The 26026-nt window shown below is 35.4% G+C and overlaps 1 protein-coding gene across 1 annotated transcript; it reads right to left on the bottom strand.

The window, feature by feature from the left end:
• Nucleotides 1-952: 952 nt before the first annotated feature.
• abcb11a (ATP-binding cassette, sub-family B (MDR/TAP), member 11a) lies at nucleotides 953-25563 on the bottom strand. Its single transcript, XM_079426467.1, has 29 exons — nucleotides 25334-25563; nucleotides 23499-23656; nucleotides 22657-22750; nucleotides 22550-22562; nucleotides 20758-20815; nucleotides 19095-19336; nucleotides 18335-18419; nucleotides 17941-18074; nucleotides 17049-17220; nucleotides 16013-16137; nucleotides 15532-15706; nucleotides 15073-15186; nucleotides 14843-14953; nucleotides 14623-14748; nucleotides 13194-13397; nucleotides 12823-12993; nucleotides 11616-11817; nucleotides 10679-10760; nucleotides 10473-10593; nucleotides 10223-10387; nucleotides 9651-9755; nucleotides 9390-9551; nucleotides 7776-7979; nucleotides 6828-7069; nucleotides 6472-6628; nucleotides 5200-5397; nucleotides 4684-4890; nucleotides 4065-4211; nucleotides 953-1858 (listed from the first exon to the last, which is right to left on the bottom strand). Exons 3-29 carry the CDS (start codon nucleotides 22730-22732, stop codon nucleotides 1658-1660), a joined length of 3999 nt encoding a protein of 1332 aa, XP_079282593.1. The 5' UTR covers nucleotides 22733-22750; nucleotides 23499-23656; nucleotides 25334-25563; the 3' UTR covers nucleotides 953-1657.
• Nucleotides 25564-26026: the final 463 nt, after the last annotated feature.

Raw genomic sequence — 26026 nt, 5'->3', positions numbered from 1 at the left:
CTATTTTGCTCGTCTTATCTTCCTAGCTAAATAAATGTAAGCAGGGCTGTTATTTTCAGTGCAATATAGTCATGTAGATCACCATAAGGGATTTCATCAGCATTAGTGTATTGATTTTTTTATAGATTTCTTTACTCTTTAAAGCTAGTTTTTGATGTAGTATATTTTAGTGCTGTTAATCGCGATTAATCAAAATAAACGTTTCTGTTTACATATATGTGTATATTATGTATTTATAAATACAAACACATGCATGTATATATTTAAGAAAAATATGTTGTTTATATATTAAATATACTTATATAAACTATAAGAATATAAATACATAAATATATTCAAAATACATGCATGTGGTTGTATTTATATATACATGAATACACACAGTACACATACATATATTATTTCAACAAAAACTTTTATTTTGGATGCGATTAATCATTTGACAGCACTAATTAAAATATTCATGTATACAGTATTCACCCATTTACATTTTCATATCAGGCTGTTTGTGGTCATCTGGTCTTTCCACTTAATTAAGATCATCTAAAATGTATTGTTTACATTTTATCCTTCCTTCCACTGTTTTACAGATACCCTGTTGAAAGAAAGACCTACCTAAGACTAGCCTGGGCTGCGTTTCCCAAAAGCATTGTACGTCTAAGTTGATCATAGCTCCATTGGTTTCAATGGGTCAACGATGTACTTAAGCTTGCGATGCTTTTGGGAAACGCAGCCCGGTTCAGACTGGTCTGTGGGCCAGTTTTAGAGTGATTTAAGCAGCTTTGAGCTGGTCTGGCTTGGGAGACTAACTGGCTGACGACTTAAACCATCTGAATGCCAACTTGGAAGACCAACAAACCTTTATAAGCTGGTTCAAGCTGTTTTCTTTCAGAAAGGTAATCTCAAACATTTTAAGTTGATATTTCTGCTAATTTTTTATTTTTATTTTTTTAATCCCTGTACAACAACTTTATGCCCTCTTAGGCCAGTGCAACAAATAAACAAACAAGAAGAAATGTAATACTATACTATTGTTGCTTAGCTAAATGAGCACAATTTTTCCTCATTGAAGGCAAAATTAGAAGTGACAAATAGGTTTAAATTACATACAGTTTTTAAGCACTTTTTAATATGTACAAATTGTTCATCTGTAACATTTGAATGACAATAAATGAGACATCAAAAGCAGATCACACATGGCACTACATTAAATAATGACCGAGCATAAAGGTATCAGTGATTATGAGCGTGTTATCAGTCCCATGCTATTATCACTAAAGTTCAAGGACACCATATCTTCAGCTGCTACAACAAGTCGAATCTCTGCAACCTTTTAGTACAAATCAAATGTTCACACACACATTTTAAAACAATACATTTTCATTCAGTTTCTTGAAAACAACAAACTAACTTGACTAACCACACCTGCATAAGTATAATTCAAACACACGAGGATATTGTCAAGTCATAATAAACATCCACTTATCAATAATTACATATCAATACAAAAAAAAGAAAACACCTCCACAATTGTTAAGTAATTCCATTACCAAATGTAATGAGAGCAGCCTGACTAGCCAAGACAAACCAACGATTGCTCAAGTAATGGCGTGAGTTTGAGGCAGGACTACCTGCTCGTCTAAACACCATGTCATTTTTAACTAATAGGTGCCCCTGTGGTGACAAGTTTGTAGTAAGCTGCTTTCCTGGCCATGAGCTCCTCGTGGGTCCCTTTCTCGATGACCACCCCCTGTGACATCACAGCGATGATGTCAGCAGACTGGATGGTGGAAAGCCTGTGAGCAATGACGATACAGGTGCGTCCCTGACGAGCCTCATCAAGCGCGGCCTGAACAACCTGAAAATTGAACATCAAAGACACTAATTTTAGGTAATATAATGTAACTACTTTCGATTACATTTAGATTACTTTTAACCTCCCAAGATTACTTTTAGATTACTTTTAACCTCCCAAGATTACTTTTAGATTACTTTTAACCTCTGTGCATGTGATCTAAAGCTCAAATCTAATTGGATGGCTTGTTTCAAAAATCAACACTGGTCAAAAAAAAAAAACAAAAAAAAAAAAATTGGCGCTTTGTTCACACCTAATGCGAAAAGCTCCATAGGGATCTATTTTTTTGATTGAAGAACATTATTGTGTTGTACATTCGTGTCGCTTAATCAAGCTCAGTGTGAAAGGCCCCTACTTTGATTTGAATAGAATCTTGTACCATATTGATATAAAAATAAAATTTCATTTTCATTTCATTAATTTTTTTTTAATTCCATTTTTTGTTATCAGCAACATGAAGTGCATTACACTATGTCAGGGTTTCCCAAACCATAGTTTTTGAAGGAACTACAAGGGTTCGTAAACTACGGAAGTTCTAAGCGGCCATGCATTATTATAATTTTTCTGTCTTGTTTTCTCGTGATCACGACTTAATTTTCTTGTGATCTCGACATAACGAAAGTTGTTTTGTCGTTATCACGACTTAATTTTCTCTGTGTATTCGGCATGAGAAAATGCTATAGAAGCAGCATCATCGCAGCATCACGGATGATCGTATTCGCTTTTAATTTGATCTGGGACTCACTCAAACTGAAATAGCTCTGTGTCTGTCAGTGATTGACGACTTACACATAAGTGTTCGACACTTGAGAAGGAGGCTGTCGGGTCTGCAACTTTATCGTCGAAGACAATATAGCGACCCTGATTTTCTCACGATAGCTACAATTACGTCGTGAGAAAACGGTTTTTACGTTGAGATCAACAACTTTCGTTATGTCGAGATCACGAGAAAATTAAGTCGTGATCACAAGAAAATAAGACAGAAAAATTATAATAATGCATGGCCGCTTAGAACTTCCGTAGTAAACTATTAAAAAGCTAATATATATATATATATATATATATATATATATATATATATATATATATATATATATTTCTTTTATAAAGTAAAAGAAATATAAAAACAAAAATCTAAACAAAACACTCATTGTGTGTGCAATTCCACAAAATTGGAAGACTATCATATATTAGAAAAATACAGAGCCCCTAAGAGCTCATGGAGGTGGAAAGATTTCGGGGAGAACGCAAAAGATTTGAAAAATATTTTTTCCTCCCACCCCAAATTTTTTTCACCACCATGAGCTCTTAGGGGCTACGTAGAAAAAGGCTTTTTTTAGAATAGAATATTTAGATGATTAAAAAAATAGAGAAAAATCAATGAATTATGAAGAACTTGCTGCCGTTTTGTGAATATTAAGGAATCATGTAATCAATAAAAGTTACAGTAGTCTGTTCATGATTTTAAAACATTATAATCGGATTACAAGTGTTACATTTTTTGGAATTTGATTATGTAATTCAGAATACATATACACTATATTGCCAAAAGTATTGGCACCCCGTTCTAATGAAGAGATTTGACTACTTTAGCAATTTCTATGAGTACAAATCATAATGTTTAAGCATATAATGATATTCTAGGGAATTGTGTGCTTCTAATTTTATAGCAATAGTTTGGATAGGACCCTTTTCTATTCTAACATGACAGTGCCTCTGTGTATAAGGCACGGTTCAAAAAGACATGATTGATTGAGTCAGTGTGGAAGAACTTGACTGGTCTGCAGAAAGCCAAGTCCTGATCCCAGCTGAACACCTCTGGTGTGACTTTAAATGCAGACCTTGAGCCAAAAACTCATCACCAAACACCAATGACTTGTACATAAGGGTACTGTCATTTTAGACACATCCAAAACTGTTGCAACAGAGATGGAAATACAATTTTTAAATACATGAATTTTGTTTCCATCTTTGTTGCCACAGTTTTGTTAGTGCCTTTTTCTGTTCTAAAGAAGGGGGTGTCCCAACACTTTTGTGCTTATAGTGTCTATACAAGTCATTGGTGTTTGGTGATGAGTTTTTGGCTCAAGGTCTGCATTTAAAGTTACAATTATAGTTAAAATAAAGAATACAAATAAAGTATAAAGAATAAAAATACAAATAAAGTTAAAATTACAGTTAGGCAATAAAATAAGTGATATAGTTTTACCTTCTCACTCTCAGTATCGAGTGCAGACGTGGCCTCATCCAGCAGCAGGATTTTAGGGTTTCTGATGATTGCTCTTGCGATCGCTATGCGCTGTTTCTGTCCACGGGATAACTGAGAGCCTTGAGCACCGACCTGAGTTTCATATTTCTGAAAAACACAACAATAATCCAGAATCTTTTTTTTTTAATGGAACGGTTTATTGAAAATGTAAATGTAAAATGTAAACAAAATAGTTTCATGTTGATCATTTAGATGGCTTAGAAATTAATGTATCAAATATGATACAGTAGGCTTAAAACCAAAAAGATTCCATTTATCTTAATGCATGTTTTTGGTCTTCTGTACGATTCATTAGTGCTTGTTATTCCAAATGTTTGTGTTCATAATTTATCAAAAGGTGATTTCCAGGAATTTCCCATTTGAATCAATGGCAGCAGCTCGACTGTATGCCTAACTGACCATACTAACATGAATCCCTACATTGTTTCTTGTTGAATAACTTGCTTTAGTTGTAAATACATTAAATTACAGACAGAAAATGAGACTTCTAACCACATTTAAACTTGATACCTGTTAATCAAAATTGTCAAGTCACGAATAAAAGGAATGCATAACTTACATCAGGTAGTGTCATCACAAAATCATGCAGATAGGCCTTCTTAGCAGCCTCTATAATCTCCTCCATGCTCACAGTACGAGAATTATCGCCGTACTGGATATTCTCTGCAATACTACAGTCGAACAGCACCGGCTCCTGGGATACGATGCCAATCTGAGACCTCAGGAAGGGCACGCTGATGCTCGCAGATGGACATCCATCGATCAGCTAGGGCAAATAAGAGAACGTCATGGTTTGTTTGCAGTTCCTTGTGTGTTTTTAGCAAAATGGCGTGATTATTTTCAACTAGATTTGACATTTTTAACTCTTACATTGTGAATCTTTTAAAATATATGTGGTAATAATTCTTGCAATAATGCAATGGCTTGAGTTTTAAGCAATTTCAGAGCAAATTAAAAATGCATCAAAATATATTATGAATATTGTTGGCTCTGTGACAGATTGCTTTTGTTCTGCTGAGATAAAAGCATCTGCTACATGCATTTATGTAAAAATGCAACAAACGTGGTTTCATACCACTTGTCCTTCATCGGGATCGTAGAATCGCTCCAGCAGTTGAACACTGGTGCTCTTCCCACAGCCACTGCTTCCCACAAAAGCAAGAGTCTGCCCTGGATGTACTGACACCTCCAGACCCCTCAAAACCTGGATGTCTGGCCTGCTGGGATACGTGAACCTGCACCCTTTGAATTCTATCCGGCCCTTAAAGTCATCCTGTAACAGCATAGAAGAGAACTTTACATTTACATCATAATATGTGACCCTGAACCACAAAACCAGTCTTAAGTCGCTGGGGTATATTTATAGCAATAGCCAAAAATACATTGTATGGGTCAAAATTATCCATTTTTCTTTTATGCCAGAAATAATTAGGATATTAAGTAGAGATCATGTTCCATGAAGATATTTTGTACATTTATTTCCGTAAATATACCAAAACTTCATTTTTGATTAGTTATATGCATTGTTAAGAACTTCATTTGGACAACTTTAAAGGTGATTTTCTCAATATTTCGATTTTTTTGCACCCTCAGATTCCAGATTTTCAAATAGCTGTATCTCGGCCAAATATCGTCTGATTGTATTTGTCCTAACAAACCATACATCAATGGAAAGCTTATTTATTCAGCTTTCAGATGATGTAGAAATCTCTAAAATTGACAGGATATTGTCTGGTTTGTGGTCCAGGATCACATAAGTGATTGCCCGTCCAATAAAGACTGCACATTTTAAAGTATATCTGCTATAAGTTAATATTGGCAATGTTTAGGTGTACACTAGCATATAGACGATGTCACAGAGAACAGACATGCCAAAAAAAAATATTTGAAAAAACAAAAGCCCAAAAAGATATTTGAAAAAAAAAAAGAAAATATAAGAAAATAACATGCATTAAATGTCCTACCACCTGACAAATGTAACTGAAATAGGTAATGGGGGAAATTAAAATAAAATAACATTACAAATCATAAAATGAAATACAAAATAAAATAAAAATCAATTGTAAGCAATTGTTATAACATGCACAATTAATTTTAATTGATTGATTGGATTTCACTTGTCTCTTAATATGACTAGAAGTAGACGATGTAAAAAAAAAAAAAAAAAAATTCAATTAACAACCAGCCATCAGAAACTCTTTCTTTTGGTTTTGCCCAGTGAATGGTGTAGTTTTACCAGCCATGCAAATAGCCAAATCTATTCTATGAAAAGTTGGGTTTCGATGACGTATGGTTGATGTTAGGCAAACAGTGACAGCTGGGAGGAAAAAAACAGATACTCTCTTACCCAATTTTTTCCTTCTGTTTTGCTGATGCTAATTTTGGGAACCCTGTCCAACAGTTTGAAAAGTTGGGCAGCAGCAATCTTGGCCTTGGCGTAATCTGGTGTGAAAGATGAAGCTCTGCCAAGTGCAGTGGCACTGGTCACAAGAGCTGAAATGACTCTGAGGAATAAACACACACAGCATCTATTAATGACACTAATTACTTGATCGACTGGTATATTTCAAACAATTCCAGTGAATTATGCATGCTTTTAACCAATGCTTAGTTGTACATACTGCATGCATTTATATGCATTAATACAGATATTAATTTAAATGAGTATGTTACTTGAAAAAAAAACCTGTACTAAGCACTAACCTGAACACCATCATGTATGGAAGCCCCTCATTACTGACCAGATAGCCGCCGTATCTAAAAGAGGCAGCGAAGGCCATGAAAATGACACACTGGGCGAATGCAAAACAGATCCCATAAACATGAGCTTTCTTCTTTGCCCCTTTATATGGTGCTAGTAGTTGCTCTTCATATCGAGACACAAATTGTTTCTCTTTGGCTAAACCAGCGATGGTCCTGATGTTGCTCAGAGCTTCACTGGACACCTGTATGAACAGACAGTACAATTTATACTGATGTGCATAACAAAACTAATGCTAATTTTGTTGGGCAGGGTTCTCGTTTGTGAAATAGGCCAAAGCAAAACAAGCAGGACAAATGCTTGGGTTCAGCAAGATGCTTGGGTTTTCTATTTGAATATATTTTTTAAAATGCAATTTATTCCTGTGATCAAAGCTGAATTTTCAGCATCATTACTCCAGTCTTCAGTGCCACATGATCCTTCAGAAATCATTCTGAAACGCTGATCTGCTGCTCAAGAAACATTGACTATTATTATCAGTGTTGAAAACTGTTGTGCTGCTTCATATTTTTGTAGAAACCCTGATACATTTTATTTCAGGATATTTGATGAATAAATACTGTTCTTTTGAACTTTCTGTTTGAATCATTTGTCACATTATAAATATCTTTACTGTCACTTTGATCAATTTAATGCATAATCATTTCTTTAAAATGTTACTGACCCCAAACGTTTGAATGGAAGTGCATGACATTTATTTCTGTTAGTATATTTTCACATATCACTGACTGAACAGAAAGGGATAGATTCATTAAAAAGAACCAGTGATTCATTCGCAAGTCTGACTACTCTGGTTGCATTTTACACGTGTATTTGCTGCCTCAGTGAAAGCATGAATGTTGCATTTTAATGAATGAATCAGACCTTATTTAACATGACTTTTACTGTACCTGTCCAGCAGCCTCCAATGCATTTTTATCCTCATTAGCAAATCCTGTCAGCATTTTAGCCTGAAAAACTCCAGACAGGCCGATGAGAGGAAGGAAGCAAGTGACCACTAGACTCAGTTTCCAGCTGAAGTAATACGCAATAATGAAGGAAGCACCGATGTTGGTCAGTGAATTCACAATCATGCCGATCTGTGAACCTGTAGCCTTTGGTGAAGAGCACATCAAACACATTCAAACATACACTTAACCTTAAATCTTTAAAGGGGCACATCATACATTTTCTATAAAGTAATGTTTCCCACTAAAGTCCTCTAAAAATATTAGTTTTGAATGCCATACATTTGTTTGCTTTGGCGACTTTACAATCATGCCCTTTGCTTATTAAATCAGTGCTTTTTTAATGTAATTTCATATAACCTTTTCCCCCTAAAGTCCAATTATAGCGTTAGTAACGTTTAAAAACTAAATAATTTTGCTTTTATATCCATTTTCAATGTTCTCTCTGATCCTTAGATTTAAATGTGACCCTGGACCACAAAACCAGTCTTAAGTCGCTGGGGTATATTTGTAGCAATAGCCAAAAATACACTGTATGGGTCAAAATTATAGATTTTTCTTCTATGCCAAAAATCATTAGGATATTAAGTAAAGATCATGTTCCATGAAGATATTTAGTTAAGATATAAGTACTTACTGTACTTATTTGGATATTTTTTACTGTAAATTAATCAAAACTTAATTTTTGATTAGTAATATGTATTGGTAAGGACTTCATTTGGACAACTTTAAAGGCGATTTTCTCAATATTTAATTTTTTTTGGACCCTCAGATTCCAGATTTTCAAATAGTTGCATCTCAGTCAAATATTGTCCGATCCTAACAAACCATACATCAATGGAAAGCTTATTTATTCGGTTTTTAGATGATGTATAAACCTCAATTTGGGTTTTGTGGTCCAGGGTCACAAATACTCAGTTTTCGCTTCTGCACCTTTAAGAAACACTCCATTTGCATATTAACATGAGTGCTTTCTCCAGCATTGCAACATTTTTTATTATTGTATTTTCCTGTAAACCTTAAAGGGGCATATGAAACTTTAAGCCCACTAATAATGTTTGTAAAGTTTATATGTGCCAAAATAAGGCACAAATGTGTTTTATATCTCTTTCTTGTGCTCTCTATGATATTGGAATTAAAAAGTAATTTTTTTGCTGCACATGCATTTGCATATGAAATGAGAGCTTTGTTCATTATATAGAGGAATATGGTTGCTGAAACTGTTTGGTTACCCACATTCTTCAAAATAACTTATTTTGCGTTCAACAGAAGAAATAAATATTAGAATAGACCAACTTGGGGTGAGTATATGATGACAGTAACTATCCTTATAAAGATGCAATTTTATGCAACTTTCCTCCTAAGGTTTTAATGTTAGTAAAGTGTCTGTGTGCCAGAAACTTTCAGTCACAAATTTGTTTTTATATCTATTTTAATGTTGTTTTTTTTGCTTGTGTGCCTTTAAGAAACAGCCCTTTGCATATGAAATGAATGCTCTCTCCAACTTTGCAACATTTTTTTTTATTATTGTATTTGCTTGTATCTTTTGTCACTCACCCCCTGCACCATGGAGGCGTCAGTGGCTAGTCTGGTAGTCAGAGCACCAGGACTGTTAACGGGGTTGTCGAACCAGCCAATCTCTTGCTTCAACATTGACTGAAATCCAACCTTCCTTAGCCTGCGAGTCAACAGCTCTCCTGATTTGGCAAAGGAGTAGCCCTGTGATAAACATATCATAGTATCAGAGATCTGCTGTAATAACACAACACACATTTCTCAAGGGAAATGTTAAACCTCAACAAGGAACCGTGGAAATACCTGTAAGAACTGCGAAAAGAAGCTCAGGACTCCTATGCTGACAAACAAAATACAAATCCCGTTTATCTGCCTCCTCTGTTCATCCAGGTCTTGAATGGAGAATGTCTGAAAAGCAACCATGATAGTGTTAAACTCCATTCCTGTGTTTAAAGCCCCTAATATGGATTTTTGAAAATGAGCTTTCATGCAGTGTGTTAAGTTTTAAATCTGAAAGTGCACCATGTATAAAGTTATTGTCTCTGAAACATTGGCATACTGCCCGCCCACTTGTTGGTCTTTTCGCATTGGTCTGAATGAAAATGCAAATTCATTCTTTGCCACCAGGTGCAGCTTTTGGAGCAGAAATAGCGTTTTCCCCTGGTAACGCTGTACATAAAGCAGCACTGCGCTCACAAACGCTGCTTTATCAGGCATTACAGGCGAGAGGAGATGAAAATGAGACCAATCGGACCAATCACCGCAGATTAGGGTCACACAGAGGAGGGGTTTGGAAAAATGAATCATTGAGCGAATCTTTTGGGAGAAAACAACACGAATCACATTGTATCTTTTGTGCATGTTGTGTGTCTCACCCCAAGGATTTCACTGAATAAAAGAGCATAGATGGGGTTGACTGATCCATTGATGGCAGCACCTAAAGAGCCCAGCAGCATATATGGCCACTCAGGATAGTTATACTTTAGGATTCGTGCCACAGGAGCCGGTTCAATGACCACTTCATCTTTACCCTTGCTTTTCTGCAAGACAAGATAGGGAACTTTAGATAAAAAATAAAAAGCATTGCATGTGCGATACTGTATTTAAATGTACTCTGTTCCAGACCTTGTTGTTTGCTTCAACTTCTTCCATTTCTAAATGGTCCGAGTAGATTTTGAATTTTCCAGATATGGCATCTGGAACGTTGTTTGACATCTGAGAATATGATCGCTGTCTCAACGAACGCCTATAGGAAAGGTGTTTTAATTTCAAAACAGAACATTTTGGATTCTCCTCTCAAAATAATATCAAAAGTCATAATGATTATGTACCTTAAGGCACTCTCGTAACTTCCTCTGCTGAAGGTCCTTACTTTCTCAAGTCCGTCCTCTTCTGTAATGGTCATCTCAGCAGCTGTGTGATTCAGTATCATGTTAGTGTTTAAAGAAACATTTCACCCAAATATGTACACAATGTCATTGACCCTCGTGTTGTTTAAAATTATCTCCTTGCTGCTCTTTTCTAAACAATGGCATTAAGATCCAAAAAGTACTAAACCACCTTCATGTGCTATTTTATTGCATCACTTCAGAAGGATATACTGCAATATAAAAGTAATGTGGACTGTTTTATGTTGTTGTGTTATTGTCATTGACAGATGTAGTCAGTCACTATTGCTATGCTTCCATCCAAATGTGATAAATTAGAGTAATGCATAAAACATCTGAAAATAAAGCATTTCCATCCCATGGTTTCAAGAGAACAAAATCTGAAAGCCCATTTCCACTACTGGATAAAAACATAAAAAATAAAATAAGATCTCACAATTTTAAATTTTTTTCTTGCAATTGCTTTTTTTTTATGATATAAATGCAATTCAGACTTTTTCTCACAATTGCTATTTATATCTTGCAATTCTGGGTTTTTTCTTACAACTGCAAGTTTATATCTCGTATTTCTGACTTCTTTCTCAGAATTGTGAGATGAACTTGAAAAGCCAATTCTGAGGAAAAATAAGACTGGCGTCTTATCTCAGAATTGCAAGTTTATGTCATGCAATTCTAAGAAAAAAGTCAGAATTGTAAGGAAAAAAATTTTTTTAGGCTTCCGGCTTTTTTTTAAAATTCACATAAAAATACATGGATGGACATGTAGATTACAATGCATGAAAATTCACTAGTGAAGTGATGCAAAATTTCTGCTTTCGTGTTTCACAGAAAAATTCCAGCATACAGGTTTCCAATGACCTCCAAAACTGTCTGTACTCACTGTCCTCTGGTTTATCGCTGTCTGTATCCTTTCCTTGATTCTGCAGGGTTACTAGTGTGAAGTAAACTCCCTTTCTGTCCAGTAACTGGCTGTGCGTGCCTCTCTCTACAGCGCGTCCATGCTCGAAGCCCACGATTACATCGGCGTTACGGACGGTGGACAAACGGTGTGCGATGCTGATAGTCGTTCTTCCCTGTCGAGCCTGAAAAATGCCATTGAATGAATGTATGCAACAACAAATATATGGAAATGACTCTCTTGAACAAACATGCATTTTCTTACAAGTTCATAATTCAGTGCAACATGTAAAAATTGTTGAACATAAAAGATATTTTAAAGAATGACTGTAATCAAACAGTTGATGGTCCCCATAGTATTTCTTTCCCTACTATGGAAGTCAATGGGGACCAGCACCTGGTTCTTCAAAATATCTTGTGCCTAAGTGGTTGCTATGTTGCTGGACACTTAAGGTGTTATAAGTGATTGCTGGGCCCTTAAGGAGTTTTAAATGGTTGTCGGGTGGTCTCTAGGCTGTTTCTGCGCGATTTCTAAGTGGTTCTTAATTCTGTTGCTAGATAGATGGATTAGAATTCATCAGCTATGAGAAAACCATCCAGTCAGTTATTCAGACAGCAGATATAAATTTTGATATCTTTTTACTAGTGGGTGCAGGACACTATAGTTCATTTATGTAAGTGAGGATAGCAAAATAAAGTGAACTGTGACATACTATACCCAAACATTCTTCATACAGTGGACTACCAGTAAAATTGATAAAAAATTATTCAGACACTTTGACCTGACCGTGTTTTGCTTAAGTGCTTTTTCTTTAATTGCTAATGCGACCTTTTTACACCACAGACTGAACAAAATTAAGCAACAGTTGGTAATTGGTTGAGCTACATTGGTATTATCTAATTGTGTACTTAAATTTAACAGCTGAATAATTTTTGGTTGATTGTAATCCATTACATACCTTTCTATCAAAGTAATCTGACATTATCAAGATAATTTTTTTCTGACACGGTTTAACCGAGTTCTTGTCATATTTTATTACTATTTTCTAAACTATAGCAAATAAACTGTGAATAAATTTTGGTTTGACTATACTTCAAAAAGTCATGACGGGGGGACTGTGCCGAACTGATGGATGTAGCTTGATAACTTTAGGAGAAGTTACATTCTGGTCTTACAGTAGTTAACTCACCTTGTCCAAGGCCTCCTGTACTACAGCCTCACTCTCGTTATCCAGCGCTGATGTGGCCATGTCTAACAGGAGGATTCTGGGATTCCTGACCAGCGCTCGAGCAATGGCGATCCTCTGTTTCTGCCCTCCACTCATCTGACCCCCACCTTCACCCACCAATGTGTCAAATTTCTGCATGATATATCAGTGTCATAAAATGTATTTAGTTTAATATGCAAAATTAATATATGCACAACTAATATAAAAACATCTTTTAATTAAGAACATTTTTTAGGGTGGGGGGGGGGGGGGTCTCCAAGCACTTCCTGTGTTACTTTGTGTAATTTATCAGTAAGGTAATGCATGTACTGATCTTATAGAGTAGCTGGCACCTGAGGAAGATCCATGATGAAGTTGTAAGCATTGGCCTGTTTGGCAGCTTCTATAATCTCCTCCATGGTGACTCCAGGACGGCCGTATCGGATGTTCTCAGCGATCGTGGTGGCGAACAGAACAGGCTCTTGTTCCACTATGCCAATAAGGGAACGCAACCACTGGATATTCAGGCTTCTGATGTCATGACCATCCAGGGTGACCTAAAAATTACAATAATTTAAATTTTCAACAGTAGATCAGACATTTGGTGTTAGATTTTACTGCATCATTAATATTTTAGGAGGTATTTTAACTGATGTCCTATGAAAATGTTTGACCAGCGTTAATATTGTTAACTAATACTGTAAAACTAGTTACACAAACCAAGATGAAAATGAGGGAGCTGACTTTGAGAGAAAAGCAAGTGGATGCTAAAAGAAAAGAGGAAGTCAATTAGAGCAAAAACAAAGGGCATGGAGAAATCAAGAGTTTGGAAACCACCAGCAACCAACAACGACCTGATCGGCTGAGAAAACAACTGTAGTTGATGACAGACAAATCATAAAAGCTGTGAAAATGAAAAGACGTGTCTGTAAAATCACCAACAACTTCCAGAAAGCTGGGGTGATGCTCTGACAATCTACTGTCCTCAGGAGACTTTGACACACAATTACAGATGCTACACAGCAAGATGCAAACCTCTGACCAGCACCAAAAATAGAAAGGCAAGATTAGAGTTTGCAAAAAAGCACAAAGGTGAGCCAGAAGAGTTTTGGAACTGTGTTTATGGACCGATGAGACAAAGAGACTTTATCTAAGTGATGGGAAAGCAAAAGTGTGGAGAAAAAAAGGGAACGCATGTAAAAGCATGGTGGAGGTGGTGTCATGGCATGGGCATGCATGGCTGTCTCTGGAACAGGCCCTCTCAACTTTACTGCTGACTTAATGTATGATGACAGTAGCAGAATGAATTTGGAAGGGTACAAAACCATCTTGCCTACCAATATTCAAGAAAATGCCACCAGATTCATTGGGAAGTGCTTCATATTGCATCAGGACAATGACCCAAAACACCCAGCCAGTTCAGTCAAGGAATTTATAAGGGCAAAGAAATGGAAAGTCTTAGATTGCCCAAGTCAATCTCCAGATTTAAATCTGATTGAATATGAATTTCACCATCTGAAGAGGAGAGTAAAGGCAGAAACTCCCCAAAACAAGCAACAATTGGAATTGGCTGCATTAAAGGCTGGGAAAAGTATTTCAAAGGATGAGACCAAGAGTCTGGTGATGTCTATGGGTCACAGACTCACTGCTGTGATTGTGGATCTGCAACTAAATAATAGCTTTTAATCTTTTATATCTGCCTTATGTTCAACTGTCCCAATACTTATGCTCACATCAATATATATAAAAATACTAAAATAACACTAGTTTGTATTACTGTACCATTCCTTCTTTTGGGTCGTAGAACCTCTGAATGAGTTGGATTGCTGTGCTCTTTCCTGATCCACTGGGTCCAACAAATGCAGTCGTCTCACCAGCTTTGACCACAACATTCAAATCATCTAATATCTGAACACAAGATACAGCCAGTCAATGCTAGATAGAATTTAACCGTTTAATGCAAACATTTGATTAAATTATGCATGCTAGAAAAATAACCCACTTTCACTTCAGGACGGGAGGGATAGTTGAATTGAACGCTGTGGAATTCAATGTCACCTTTAACTTTGTCTAACGTATGACCTTCTTCTGAGAAGCAATCGATTTCTGGTTCCTGTATGGGAACAGGATGTGACAGTGATTAATCTGAAGCTGAAAATCCCTGAAGCTGAAAGAATGAAAATCATTGATTCTGGGAGAAGAACTGTCTGTGTGTGTGTGTGTTAATCTCACCCTGTCAATAGTGTCAAATATACTTTTGGCTGCGGCCCGACCAGAGGCAAAGGCCTCAAGACAAGGAGAGGCCTGGCCCAGATTCATGGCACCCATAAGAACACCAAAGAACACCTGAAGAGAACAAAAAACATTTCATAAAATAAAATTCGTTGAGCAATGCGTTGCATCCTTCTGACTGAACGATACAATTAAATTTTTTTTTATTTTGATATACTTTTGTTGTTATTTTTATTTCCTACATATCTTTTATGTTATTTTTAATCACTTTCATGTATAACACTTTGAATTACCATTATGTAAAAAAATTGCTACAGAAATAATCAAAGCCCAAAAATGACGGGTTAAAAAAATTAAAATAACTAAATAAAATAGAAATAAGAATAAATGAAAGAACAATCAAAGAATAAAATAAAATAAGAAAGTATCTCCTTCTGTATCCACACTTGGTTGTCATACCTGAACGAGGCCACCGGGCGTGAGCTCCCTGGTTTCAATGACCAGTTTTGAGCCGTACCAGAAAGCCAGTGCATAACACAAGAATATGATGCACCAAAGGTAACCCTGAAACACACCAATGATCACTCCCTTCTTAATACCCCACGCCTGGGCCTCCACGAGGTTCCTGTCATACCTGTGAAAATACCCATTAAAAGTTTTTCACTCTACAGTTTTTTACACTCTACCTGTGCATGACTGGGAGATTCATCCCAATAAAAACAATGTGTTTGTGTTCTTTCACCAAGATCCAATTCCAATTTGATATCACCACCACTTTTACTCTTTCAACCCCTTCTTTCCAACCATAATGCCCACTTTTTACAATCTACATTATTCCAGGTTCAGAATACCTTTACGTTCAGTGTGTTTTCTCACTTTTCACTTTGTATATCCAGATGTAAATAGGTTTGCATTGACAGATAAAGCGGGCACGATGTACCTCTCTGTCTCTTTGTGCTCTCCTCCAAAAGCGGCAACCGTTCTAATGGAGGAAAGGACTTCATCAGCCACTGCTCCTGCTTTAGCATAGGCCGTCAACTCACGACCCGTCAGCCTCGCCACAGCCTTCACATCAAAAACATACATTTATATTTTTTTTACAACACACTTAAATAGGAAAAAATAATGATGGGTGATTGAATGATGAAACAAAATGTAATCGAAAAGTTCACCCAAAAACTACTCACCTTCAGGGCATCTAAGATGTAGATGAGTTTTTGTAAAAATGTAGCATTACATCACCAACGGATCATCTGCAGTGAATGGGTGCCGTCAGAATGAGAGTCCAAACAGCTGATAAAAACCTCACAATAATTCACAAGTAATCCACACCACTCCTGTCCATCAATTAACGGCTTGTGAAGTGAAAAGTTGAATGTGTGTAATAAACAAATCCACCATTAAGGCATTTTAACCATAATCCAAATTAATGCTTCCTCCAGTGAAACATCATCCTCTGTTGTCATCTCACATCAAAATCCACTGATATATGTGTTTAGAACTGTTTAGGATTGTTTTTACTTTTAAACGGTGCTTGATTTGTACATATTTCTCTCCTGATTCAAAGAAGATATTTTTTTTCAATGCAGAAATATTACAAATAGAAGAAGCAAGTTAAATAAGTCTTAATGATGGATTTGTTACTTTCAAAGAGCCTTTTACGTCACAAGAAATGAACTGATGGACAGGAGTGGTGTGGATTATTGTAATGTTTTTATCAGCTGTTTGGACTCATTCTGACGGCACCCATTCACTGCAGAGGATCCATTGGTGAGCAAGTGATGTGATGCTACATTTCTCCAAATCTGATGAAGAAACAAACTCATCTATATCTTAGATGGCCTGAAGGTGAGTAAATTTGCATTAAATCTTTGCGTGAACTATTCCTTTAAATCATGAATTACCTTTTGAGATTTCTCCCATTCATGTTTCTACATTCACATTTATCATATTAAACTTTCTATAGTGATACCAACCATCGCCATGAGTCCTGCAGCCAGTCCTATGAGAGGACTGACTGATATCACCACCAGCGTCAGCTTCCATCCGCCGATGAATCCTACCATGAAACCAAATATAAACGTTGAGATCCTCTCGATGAAGATGGATACCTGGTCTGCTATGGCATTGTTGATTTTGTTGATGTCACTACATGGAAAAAGAAGTCACAAACATGAAAATCAACTAAATTTTATTCCACTGGATAAAATTGGAGTAGGATTTGTTCTGAAACAATTTGTCACTCTAGTAAATCTCTCTAATAATTACAAATAAATGACAAGTAACACATATAATTAAAATAAAAAAACTGAAATATTTTCTTGTAAAACATGCTTCAATAATCAACTTCAAAAAATTTTTTTTTTTTTTACAGTGTACTTCATGTATTGCTTATCATCCACTAAAAAAAATCTGATCATCCTTCAAACTGCATGTTTTTATTTGTCAATGCAAATTTTAATATTTAACACTAACGTCAGATTCATGAACAAATCTAACAATAGTACAAGATAACACTGTCACGGTGCACACACAAGGAGGATACAGGAACACGCAGACGAGGATGTAAACTCAAAATTACAAAATTGGTCTTTTATCAAATCCAAACAAGGCAGGGCAAAACAAGGCAAGGCTGAGACAGACAGGAACACCGGGAGTAATGAGTTGACAAGACGACATCAAACTGAATAGACAGGACTATTAATACACAGGGTAATCATAGATAATGAGACAAACACAGCTGGACAAGAATGAACTAATAATGACACTAAACGAGGACAGGAAACAAACCAAATATGGAAACAAGAGGCAGGAACACAAGACACACACGACAGAGGACTGACAAACACAGAAAGACTTGAATATTACTCAGATATCCTTGTGTTCAGCTCCCCGACAGAGTTGCAGTCAAACCAGCCGATCTCCATGCGCATTATCTTCCTGAAGTATATTTTCCTGATGCGTTGGATCTGTCTGGCGGCAGCAGAAATCCAGAGAGCGATCTGAAACCAGAGTGAATGCTCATGAATACTGAGAATTTGTGAATTTGTACACCTCTTCTTGAGGTTCTGGCATGATAATGTCTTTGTCTTCTGCGGATCTGGAGCACTACTGAGATTAAAAAATAAAAGATGTGTATGTTAAAACCCTGACTGCATCTCTGATGCATTCATATTGCATCATTTCTTTGAAGTACATTCGTCTGAATGGCCATTACAGTAAAAAACTTTCAAATGAGATGAGAACAAACTTTCTTATATACCTGAAAGTAACTCAGAATAAGGACTCCAACTCCAATTCCAACATAGTAAAATGCAAACTTGGTCATTTCAGCCTCAATATCCACACTGTAAAAGAGGGACAGAGCAAGAACATTTAAAATATGCAAAATGAAAAGTGACACATTTTACAATGTTTGATCCTATCCTGCAGTTCTTTCTCCAAAACACTTTTCTGGCCATTAAACTTGTTGAAAAAAAGTAAAATTAAAAAAATTAGGAATATCACAAAGCCTGAAGTCCTGACTGTGGCAAAAGGAGGGGTTGAGGATGGAGAAGGGTAATTTGCTCCTGAGCAAGCGAAAAAGCTGCTGAATAACACTGAATATAATATAATATTGAGCTTATATAGGGATGCCGTGATAGGTGTCGTATTCCTATTGGTAGATGTAATCAGCCAATGCAAGCTTGACTCACGTGACCTGCCAGAAATAATGCTATACGCTTAATTTTTTTAGATCCGGCAATTATTCATTTAGAAATTAAGCACTGATTGTCTCAGATTTAATTAACTCAAATTCAGTCTCAATGAACTCAAATATTTCTTATCAAATTCTCCAAGAACCAAAGAATCTGAGCTATACATTTTTATTTTAAAGCTCTATACTTTCATAATTATTTCAATTGTGTCTAATATTTCTCCTAAGGAATTTCCAATAAGTCTCTTGCACTTTTAAAGAGCAGCACAGTTTTCCTGTGAGGACACTCAGGTTGCAGGTTCCAGCTTGAACCATCCTCACTCACCCACAGTACGTGGTGCTGTTGTCCGGCCGCTCAACCACAGTCCCGTCCAGCCAGGTGATGGTGTTATTAATACAGGTTTTGTTCGGGTTGGTCAGTTCCTGAACCTCAAGCTCATAGTCCACAAAAGTGTTGGTCATCATGCCGTACACCAGCAGCATGAGGGGAGATGCGGCGCCGTGGACCAGAGAGCACACACTTCCCACCACCATCATCAGCACCTCCTTCCATGTGGCAAAGTGGAACTGGACAGAAATCAAAAACAGTGATGTGAGAGAAAACTCAAGCATTAAATCAATCTAAAAAGCAGAATTACTTTATTGTTTATTTTTACAGGGACAATGCACAATTAAAAGTAATTGCACCAGAGTTAGCTAATAGCTAATTTACATCTGCTGTCCCTGGGCAGGTAAACAAATTAAATAACATACAATATTACATATGCACCACATAGAACATCACAATACATATATCCACAAAAGTAAAAAACAATATATATAAAAAAGACAAGACTTACAACACAGTCATTAGTGGTTGCAAATTTGTTCTGATAGTACCCAGTGCTTAAGATTAGTTTTAAAAACTGTGTATCTGTCAATGCTTCGAATGTTTGTAGGTAAAGAATTCCATAACCTCACTACTCTAACCGAGAACGCTATTTGACCAAAGGCAGTTTTTCTATACTGCGGTACTAAATCTTCCCTAGCAGATGCTCTTGTCCTACCAGCACTGCCGTTATGGGCCAGGCATCCCCTAAGAGGAGGGGGAGCAAGATTATGGATAATTTTGTACATCAGGCATACATCACTGTAAAATACAAAATTATCAAAATTCAAAAAATTTAACTTTTTCAAAATAGTACAATAATGGTAATCCCTTGTTTTTTTGTCTAGCACTTTCAAAATTAGTTTATAAAGAGAGTACACAGGCTTAAGTGTGGTCGCACCTGCCTGTGACCAGGTTGTTATACAATAGGACAAATGAGGAAGAATCAAAGTATGTACAAAAAGTAGTGCAGCTGATTGAGACAGTTGATGCCTGATGTTTTTAAAATTATTTAAATTCAATTTAACATTATTTATAACCCCCCTTACTTGTTTTTTAAAAGACAGGTGTTGGTCAATTATTATTCCTAAATATTTGACATGCGTCACACATTTGATTGCTTCACCATTGAGTACGATATCAGGATTCACGGAGTTATTTTTTCGTGCAGTAAAATACATGTAAACTGTCTTGCTTGCATTAAGGGACAAACAAGACTTATTTAACCAATTCAAGACTTCCACCATTGCAGATGTCAGTTTGCTTGCAACAAGTTCTTTAGTTCTTGCATGAACAAAAAGCACAGTATCATCTGCATACATTAGAACGTTAACACCTGGACATACTTGAGGGAGATCATTAATATAAATACTAAATAAAATGGGTCCTAAAATAGACCCTTGAGGAACCCCTATAGGACAGCTAGCAAAAGAAGAACACTTATCAACCACTCTTGTACATTGTTTCCTCTTAGTCAAATATGATCTCATCCAGGTCAAGGCAGTGGCAGATAAATACAAATTCTGAAGTTTGGAAATTAAACAGTTATGATTAACGGTGTCAAATGCCTTTGCAAGATCTAAAAACACAGCACCAACAACACCACCTTGTAAACGCTTACCAGCTGAAAGAATCCGACGGTCAGGGCTTTCTCTGTTTTTGTTTTGTCACTGCCATTCCTTCAAACACAGACAGAATTTAGATTTTATTGCAGACTTTATTGCAGCTTAAAATTCATTTTCAGATCAGATCATTTGATTCAGATTGGAACTTCGACGCAAGTTCTCGGATCTTTTTTTTCTGAAAACCATTAATTTTTCATTCAAATCATTAAGGCAGCACAGTTATATATATATATATATATATATATATATATATATAAAGAAAGTATACACAATACAAATCCCTTAAGGAAATGAACCCTGGTTTTACTATAGTAAAAGTGTAGTAACCATAGTTTTCATTAATCTTCACGTTACATTTTAATCGTGCCAGCTATAATCGATTGTTTAATAGTGCAGGGGCAATTTTTGCCCCTTTATCTTGAATTTGTGTGGCATTTTTGTAAATTTTGGTGCAAGGGCGTAGGTTTGATTTTAGCATTGGTGGGGACATAACGGCAGACAGCAGACATTTAATTGTTTAATCAAAATTATTACTAACAACAATTTAGTAGTTGCTGCATAATGGTGGGGACATCATAACAAGCGATGTCCAACTTGTAAACAATAATTATCTCCTTAAATATAAAGAGGTCAAGCAACAGATTAATGAGTTACTCCGAATTTCACGAAAAAGCTTAAGGATGTAATTATAATACAAGTCAGATATTGAATGAGTTGCTGTCACCCTTCTGAGGAAGATGCATTCACATGTTTTGGCAAAATTTCACATTCATTAACACAAATCTGGTTCTGAACCTCTCTTTTCTTTATTCGAAGTTGATCTAGACAAGTACATGGAAAGTGTCTATTCGTGTAATTACATTTTTATTCACTCACACTGCATCAGATTGCTTTTTACGCATCGTTTTTTGGCAGCGCTGAGCCTTATAACCAATCACACGCGTTTCTGTTGAGCTTAAGAATGCAGTGGCCAATCAGAAACGTTCAGATAAATCAGTAGTGAAAACTCCAGCGTTGTTGTGGAGTGTGTGCGCTCACTGATTTAATTTTTTTGTGCTCGTCTAACAACACAGTGCAGATACGATGTAATTAAACGATTTCATAGCTTCAGAGATTATAACGGGAGTTTGTGCATAGACTAGACTAACGTCATGGACCGACATGTTTGTCTGTGAAGCCAGAGCCAGAATATAACACATTTCCTCAAAACACAGACACACAACACAAAAAAAGTTGTATTTTTTATGTATTCTATTAATCAACATTAATAATCATTATCACAATATCAAGAGCAATAATCGACAATAACGATTTTTTTTTTGTCAGTATATTGCAGCCCTATTAGCTCCTGTTTTTTTTTTTTAAATAGGCTATATCATTTAGATACAGTCAGTTGTTTTTCCAGCAGTTTAAAGTATTTTGATTGATTGAAGTGTTAAATGTACGTATTTGACATAAAAAAAAAAAAACAACATAAATACAATTATTAAGGTGATCAAAATGGGCTTAATGAGTGTAAAAAAAAAAAAAAAAGCCCCTGAAATCAATTCCAAGGGGGCAAAATTGCCCCTTGAGGGAAAAGTTAAATTCTGACTATCATCCACAAAGTTCATTTATGGTAAATAATTAACTGAACCAACAGTATTTCTCAAATGTTAAATTCAGCAGATGATGAAATCATTGTTTGTCCTCATATTTTAGACATATGTGTCACTTTCTGCAGCATTTTTGCCATAGCGTGCATACATAATATAGAAAGAACTCAATAAATAAAAATAAAAGACTCACTTGAGGTCAGCATCTGTGTTGTAAGAAAATAGAAGAAATTAGTTGCACATAGCAAAACATTACATATTTTGGCATCGAAATTAATCACAGCACACTACAGTTCATACCTTCATCAGCTTTGTATGATTTTGTGGTTTTATCTACACCGTCCCCTGGGGAGTTTTCACTTTTATTCTTCTTCATTCTTCAGTTTGGTCGCATCTGACGTGGTTTTACAGAAAAAGGCATGTTTAGACAGATTTAACTTCCCAACAATATCAAATCATACATACTTTTGACAAAACAAAGAATTTCGTTTTATCTGACTGTAGTCATTATGCCCATGTACTGAACAACTGAGACAATAAACTTTTACCTATTTACTATTGTTAACCTGGCGTTTCATAGTGATTATATAACAGACCTGGTTACTGAATATTAAGAATCCTCAACTCTTCTCCGCACATGACTTTGTCCAGTTAAATATTACAAGAATAATTAAAAACCACTAGTGACAGCCAGTTAGATTACAGAGCAAATAATGTCAATAGCAGCTCATTTCATTTTGCTTTGAGAAAATTCATACCGATTAGAAATGTGTTCATATTAAAAACCTTGAGATTTCAAACTTTGGAGTCTGAGAGCAGCATAAAACATTGCCAAAGTCTATTTAAGACACACGTGTGATTAGTGGCATCTTTGCCTTGGGAGAAAATGCTGTGGGTTTTATTTTAATCTTCTCTCATTAACTGCTTGTAGTAAAAGCAAAAATAATTAAATAGTATTTTCTTGTGACACATATTCCAATAACCTGTTTTATTTGCAAATGTTTTTTTTTAAATCATTCCTTATAGTGTAGGTGAAACCATTGAGAAATCAGAAAGTTTCTAAAACATTTCAAATGAGCATTAAATGTAATAAGTGTTCGTGTTTTTTTGTAGTAGAGAAAGCGAGAAGGACTGATTCATACCTGCTGTGAGGAGCTGCTCTCAGTGGCGTTTCTCTCATGTCCGAGGGGCTCTTCTATCAGTGCAAGTCTGTCCACACCTTCTGCACTATCTTCCCCTTTATTAGACTGATAAGAGACTACCTGATCAAGGTCAAGGTCTGCACAGTCTGTTCTCTACTCTACACAGAGACCCGAAATAGCATAAACAATGTTAAAACAGTTAATGAGTTCAGTCACATTTATTAATCACTCATCAAATCACATTGAGGTTTACAGCAGATTATTAACGTCATCTCACAGACATCAGTAATAAATTGGGTTGAATGACCGTTGATGGTTCATTAGATTGGTCTTGCAATATTGAGAGTCTAACAGACGAATCCTTATTAATTTATATTCTATCTATTTATTTATTTTTTGATTTGAGGTCTATAATGTATCATTTGTGTCATAATAATAATGAATCATAGCTATTTTGAATGCCCTCCCTTATTTACACTGTAAAAATTATTTAATTTTTTTTGGAAGCTGTAAATAAAACAATGATTATTGGAGTATGTTTTACAAGAAAATACTTTGTAATTGTTTATCAAATTTACTCACAATTTCTGAGCAAAAATAGTTTCTACACCAAATTTTTCCAGAGTACTAATGCATTTAGACTGATTTAATAAATGCATCATGTATGGAGGTGATCATTTAATAGGTGATAGATAGTTTAATAGCCCAGCGGTCATTCAACCCTTCTGGTGACATGTCATCTCAAAAACAATATAAATGATCAATAACCGATAACAAATCTCCTATGCATCCCCACTATCTGAATCCCGTGCAGTAGAAATGACAAAGACAGATGTATTAGCTTTAAAACTGATCATTTATCACTATATTCTCATGAATACAGAAATTATTTTGATCAAGCTTTGACAAAATAGGAAATAGATACATTTTCAAAACCTCTGAAAGATCTGAGATTTTTTTTTTTAAATATATATATATATATATATATATATATATATATATATACAGTGCCCTCCAAAAGTATTGGAACAGTAAAGACAAAATCCATCATAAGAATCAATCATAAGGACTGAACTTAAATTAAAAATTAGATTTCCATGCACAACTGATGATACACATTGATAGGCCCAAGTAATAGATTAATAAAAAAAAAAGTAATAGATACACCAGTGTTCTAACATTGACATCTGGCAGCCAAAAAAATGCATTTTTCAGGCCTTAAAATCATGTTAAGCAACAAATATGTCATGCATTCATTTGTCAGCCAATTACAGCCTTACAAAAGCACACAAAACATGCACAGGTTTTATGTATTTGGAAACATATTTTATATATTGGACACTCTAATATTGGTGAGACCACATTTTATATAAACAAGATAACAAAAGAAAAATTAAATGCTGTAAAAAAAAAAAAAAAAAACATTCTCTCACAGGTGCCGTCATCTGTGAAAGTGTGTAAAATTAGGTGAATAACTGCACTGTATTTTTTGACCTGCGATAAATCACTTATTAATCAGTTTTACAGTTAAAATGATAAAGGTTGGTGTTGTTGTTTGTAATAATCTGCCATAAAGTTGCATCTTGCAACTCTTTGTCATTTGTACATCATGTATCAATCCTTGACTTTAAAATATATACATGATAATGGATTTTAGTGGATATTAAATGCATTCTGGTAACACTTTACAATAAGGTCCCATTAGTTACCACAAGTAACAATGAGCAATACATTGGTTAATATTCATTGTTTACAACTCAAAGGCATAAATTCTTAGACTAGCAATACAAGTCTTGATGTTTATACCTCTAGAAAGCGACTGACTTGAAGGTTACCTGTTCATGTACACAATTGGATCCGTTCCTGTTGGAAGGTATATTTTTGGGTTGATGGTCTCAAACACAGACTGAATGTATCCAATGCGTCTCACACTTTTCTGAGTAATCTTGAAACTTGAAGTCCTTTTGTATATCTGCCTCTGTTAAATGAACGATTTGAATGTGCCTCAAGCACTTGTGCAGCAGCCCTGAGCCGTTACAGCTTCAGGATTTACAATAACACAAGTGATTCCTGCTCAGTACAGATACACAGTTTCAAAGAAGTCTGAGGTCGCTTCCTGTGTTCAGGAATGTACCGTTTATAGATTCACAAACACAGGAAACTTTTTGATATGTTTCTAGAAACAGATCCAAGGACCAGTTGCTATTTAGTTAATTAAATTAAAAATAAAATTAGAAATGTTGCCTTGAAACTACATAAAATTATAAATTATAAAATTGAAACTGAAATAAATTAAAGCTAATAAAAATTACAATAAATTCAAAATATCAATAAATACTACAATAAAAGATAAATAATACTGCATTAACCCTTCTTAGGACTGGAAACAATTTAAAGAAATTGTTATATATAAATATATATATAGACCTAGATTGCATTTTCTATTTTTTTAAACCTCTAAAATATTTTTTATTAAATCTGTTTTTTCTAAGAAATTCCCACCGGTGATGCTTTTGTAAATCAGATGC

The sequence above is a fragment of the Barbus barbus genome (assembly GCF_936440315.1).
Source record: "Barbus barbus genome assembly, chromosome: 10".
Lineage (NCBI taxonomy): Eukaryota > Metazoa > Chordata > Actinopteri > Cypriniformes > Cyprinidae > Barbus > Barbus barbus.
The sequence above is the reverse complement of the archived record's forward strand: the minus strand, read 5'-3'. Positions and strand labels throughout refer to the sequence as shown.

Bases quoted from the DNA above. Each gene is read 5' to 3' on its own strand.
- abcb11a (XM_079426467.1), bottom strand. From the start codon at position 22,732: ATGAAGAAGAATAAAAGTGAAAACTCCCCAGGGGACGGTGTAGATAAA. The intron at 10,594-10,678 runs GTACATAATCAT...CCTTTCCTATAG, and splicing joins AGTTACGAGAGTGCCTTAAG to GCGTTCGTTGAGACAGCGAT. The intron at 4,891-5,199 runs GTATGAAACCAC...TATTTGCCCTAG, and splicing joins ATCCCGATGAAGGACAAGTG to CTGATCGATGGATGTCCATC.